We start from the raw sequence: 3,713 nt of genomic DNA, 5'->3' as shown, positions 1-3,713 counted from the left end.
GACTTCAGCTGCCCTCTCGCCCTCTTCAATAGCCCAAGAGGGAGAGAGACCCCCCCTCCCCAGCCTCCCTGAACATCATCCTTGTGTAGATCCCCACCCCCTCCTGCTGGACGGTGGAGACCATTTTGTTTCTGCAGGGTCTGAAACTGCCCTCGGCCTCCTGTTCAATGGAAAAAGCCAGAGAGGAGCAAAGACGTCAATGGATTCTGCCCTAAGGCCCTCGCCGTCCTCTTAAAAGAACCAAACCAAGCCAAGCGACACCAGTTCTTTATTAGGAGTTAAGCAGGCCTGTTCCTGTTGTGGTTTCATTCATGCACACTCTGCCGGGCCTGGGCAGCCTCAGAGCAGATCCCCACCTCCACCCATCTGGGGCCTCTGTGGGGAGGCAGCGGATGGCTGCTCTTGCATCCACCCGCTGTGGTCCTGGGAACAGGTCCCTTCATGTGCCCCCCACCGTGAGCAAAATGGGTTAAGCTATCAGGGGCAACGCTAGGGGTCTCCTGATGGAGAGGGTGCAGAGGAGAGGGGAGGAGTGTGTGGGGGTCATGCCCAGGGCCACCTCAGCGCAGAGATGGAGCAGATCAGAGCAGACCTGTGGGGGCAGCGCTGGAGCCGAGGCTACTGGGAGCAGGGGGGCTCCGGGGGACAATCCTTGAAGTAGTCATGGCAGTAGGTGCAGAGGCAGGCAAGGGAGCGCACATACTCCACAAAGTCCACCTCGCAATCCTTGTTGGTGTCCAGAAGACTCATGAACTTATTGTAGTCACACTCCCGCAACTCCGTCTGTGGGGGCAATGGGTGGGGTTGATAGGGGCAGGTCAAGAGGGCAAAACACCTTACACACACACACTGCTTCCCTCCCCCAACTCTTGGAGGATCCCATTCCAACCCACAGCCCTTCTGAGAGCCGATCTCAGCCCACCTGCCCTGATAACTCACCATCCCAATGCCCCTCCCAAATCCTCCTCCTCAGCCATTTACTGAGCCCCCGCTAGTGCTGCTGGGGGCCTCTGTGTGTTAGGCATTCTTCACAGTGCTCACCCCATCCTCCCAGCAGCAGGTGTGATGAGGAAACAGATTCCTGTCATGTCAGTTCCCTCCCCAGCACCCCATCCCTAGCATCCCCTCCCCCGGTCTAGCCTCCCCGCCCTCTTGCTGTCCGATGCTCAGAGCTTGTCCAGGCGGTGCTTCCCCGAAGCGCTCACCGGCAACCAGGTGGGCAGCTCCTTCTGCAGCAGCTCCTTGAGCTCTGCCTGGCAGAGCTTGTGCTTGTCCCCGCAGCGCCCCGCATATTCCTGGAAGGTGCACACGATGGCAGCCACCGCCTGCTCCAGAGGCCGAGCCATCCTCACTGTCACAGAAGAAGCAGAGGCCTACGTCACCCCCTGCACTCGCCCTCCAGGCTTCCATGACTGCTTCCAGACCTGTCTTCATCTCCGCCAGGTTTCTCGCCCCACAAGCCCTCCTTCTCTAAGCAGCCCTCCTGACCACACCAGTGCCACCTACTGTGTGCCCCCAACAGAGGTCTCATTTCTCCAACATCTCATCAAACCCCACAGGAACTCCCTACGGACTTCCTGATTCTCTTCAACTATTCGCCTCCTGGACACCCAGGAAGGACTCATCCCACTTGGCTCCACCCGAGGACATACAGCCCTTGGCCCTGGAAGCCTCCTCCCCTTCAAGACCCCAGAGCTTCCGTGGAAACTTGCTCAAAGAGACCTTGCCCATGTTCCCTGTCCTCTGGCCCTTGGAGAAGCTGGGCGTTCTTAGGAAGAGTCAAGTCTGAGAGGGACCCCCATCGCCTCACCATCCCTCTCCATCCCTCCTCCCCTGACTCAGGGAGGCTGCATCCAAAGGAAATGCTTCTGGGATTCTCTCTGCCTCTCACCCTGGATGAGCCATTTACCTGTTTGGATCTCAGTTGCCTAATCTGTAAAGTGGGGTCAATCTTACTCACAGGCCTGAACAGGAAGCCGGCTCAGGTGTTTACCTATCTTTAATCTTCCCCATCTGAGGCCATCCCCCTGGCTCGTAGGGGTCTTGAGACAGAAGGCTCTGCATAGGGGTACCTTGTTCTGTTAAAAGGGAAGCCCTAGCCGGTTTGGCTCAGTGGATAGAGCATCGACCTATGGACAGAAGGGGCCCGGGTAAAGGGCACATGCCTGGGTGGTGGGCTCAATCCCCAGTGTGGGGCATGCAGGAGGCAGCCAATCAATGATTATCTCTCATCATTAATGTTTCTCCCTCCCTCTCCCTTCCTTTCTCTGAGATAGATGATAGATGATAGATAGATAGATAGATAGATAGATAGATAGATAGATAGATAAATTTTTTTAAAGGAAAGCCCTTCCTGGAATTCCCCCCGCCTGCCACCTCCCCCCCCACTCCCCCCCGCCCCCCGCCCCGCAATTCCACTGGCCCCTTTCACTGCCCTCTGGGGTGCACTTCCAGCCTGGTGAAACCATAAGGCAGCCAGGAAGGCAAGTGTTGTTTTCATGTGAGCCCAATGACTCACCCCTGGTTCCCCTGGGGGACAGGAGTCTTGCAACACTAAAGAGCCAGTGCCAAGCCTCTCCCCCTAATGACTCCCCCTCTGCTGGGCCCTATGGTGCCAATGGCCAGCACATGATGTGTGGCTGTGGGGGAGGGGGAGGAAGGGGGTGATGGGGCTATGCACCCCCAAAGGTCCGACTCTTTGAGACAGCCCAGGATTGGAGTGACTGGGTTCCCAGGAGAGGAAAAGGCTATGGTCCCAGGGAAAAGGGAACCTCAGGGGTGCTGGGCTGCCCTTCTGGGCTTCAGCCAGCCTGCCTGGCGCCAACCCTGTTTTTCCAGAAGCTTGGTGCCTGGAAACTGGAGGGAATCCTCTCTTCCCCACGCAGCCTGGCCTGTCTCAACCCATTGGTAGGAAAGAAGGCAGGAGGAGGGAGCTCACTGAGGGTAGCACCGTGCTTTTAGCTGAATGTCCCCACCCCAAGGCCAGACCTCAGCTCTGCACACCCCCTGACCCAAACTTCCCAACAGCCCTTCCCTGTACAGGGAAACCCCGAGTCCACTAACCCTGACTTCCCGCACCTCATAAGACCCTGCTCTGGTTATCCTGCCAGCCCCAATCCAAGACCCTGCGCCAGAAGACAGACCCTGAGCTACCCCACACCCAATGCAGAGCAGGACTCAGCTGGCACTTACCGCTGGTGCTGGTGTTTCCACTGTAGGCGCCTATAGGCAGCAGACCCCTATTTGTAGTCTGCCAAGGAAGGAAGCAATTATAGGGGAGCCCAACTGGGTCAAGCTGAGGGTGCCCTTGGGGGCTCCCCTGCCTCCTTCCCTAGCAGCCCCTATTACAAGCCCATCCACCCACCTATCCATGCACACATCAAAGGCCCCATCTGGGCCTCAGACACCACCCACCTTCATTCCCCCTCTGCCCTACCCCAGAGCTGGGAACTGGGGACAGCCTCCAGCCCATCTCCTGTTGTTGGAGGAGACAGGCTGGGTTTGTCCAGCACATCCATCCCCTATTCTTCACTCTGAACGGGCACCACAGAATACAAAGTGGGAAGACACTCCAACCTGGAGTAAGTTTGTATCCCCAGGGGACCCCTGTGCCAGAGGAGATCTCGGAGCATCTCGCCTTCATTTATAGGTGAGAAAATGAAGGTATGGGACACCCCTCCCCCCCACCCCCCCTGTCTCTCCTCCCCCGCCCC

At 57.8% G+C, this 3,713-nt stretch overlaps 1 protein-coding gene across 3 annotated transcripts; it reads right to left on the bottom strand.

The window, feature by feature from the left end:
* Window positions 1–251: 251 nt before the first annotated feature.
* On the bottom strand, window positions 252–3,330 carry S100A3 (S100 calcium binding protein A3). 3 transcript variants are annotated; one of them, XM_036343700.1, is made up of 3 exons: window positions 3,193–3,330; window positions 1,206–1,351; window positions 252–783 (listed from the first exon to the last, which is right to left on the bottom strand). In XM_036343700.1, the coding sequence occupies exons 2-3, from the start codon at window positions 1,344–1,346 to the stop codon at window positions 619–621; spliced, it is 306 nt and encodes a 101-aa protein (XP_036199593.1). In that variant the 5' UTR covers window positions 1,347–1,351; window positions 3,193–3,330; the 3' UTR covers window positions 252–618. The 3 variants fall into 3 exon arrangements, with proteins under 3 accessions (XP_036199593.1, XP_036199590.1, XP_036199592.1); XM_036343697.1 differs by lacking the exon at window positions 3,193–3,330 and adding an exon at window positions 2,435–2,482; XM_036343699.1 differs by lacking the exon at window positions 3,193–3,330 and adding an exon at window positions 1,507–1,681.
* Window positions 3,331–3,713: the final 383 nt, after the last annotated feature.

Source organism: Myotis myotis, unplaced genomic scaffold (assembly GCF_014108235.1).
Source record: "Myotis myotis isolate mMyoMyo1 unplaced genomic scaffold, mMyoMyo1.p scaffold_m19_p_18, whole genome shotgun sequence".
Lineage (NCBI taxonomy): Eukaryota > Metazoa > Chordata > Mammalia > Chiroptera > Vespertilionidae > Myotis > Myotis myotis.
This window is presented reverse-complemented; position numbering and strand designations above follow the sequence as displayed.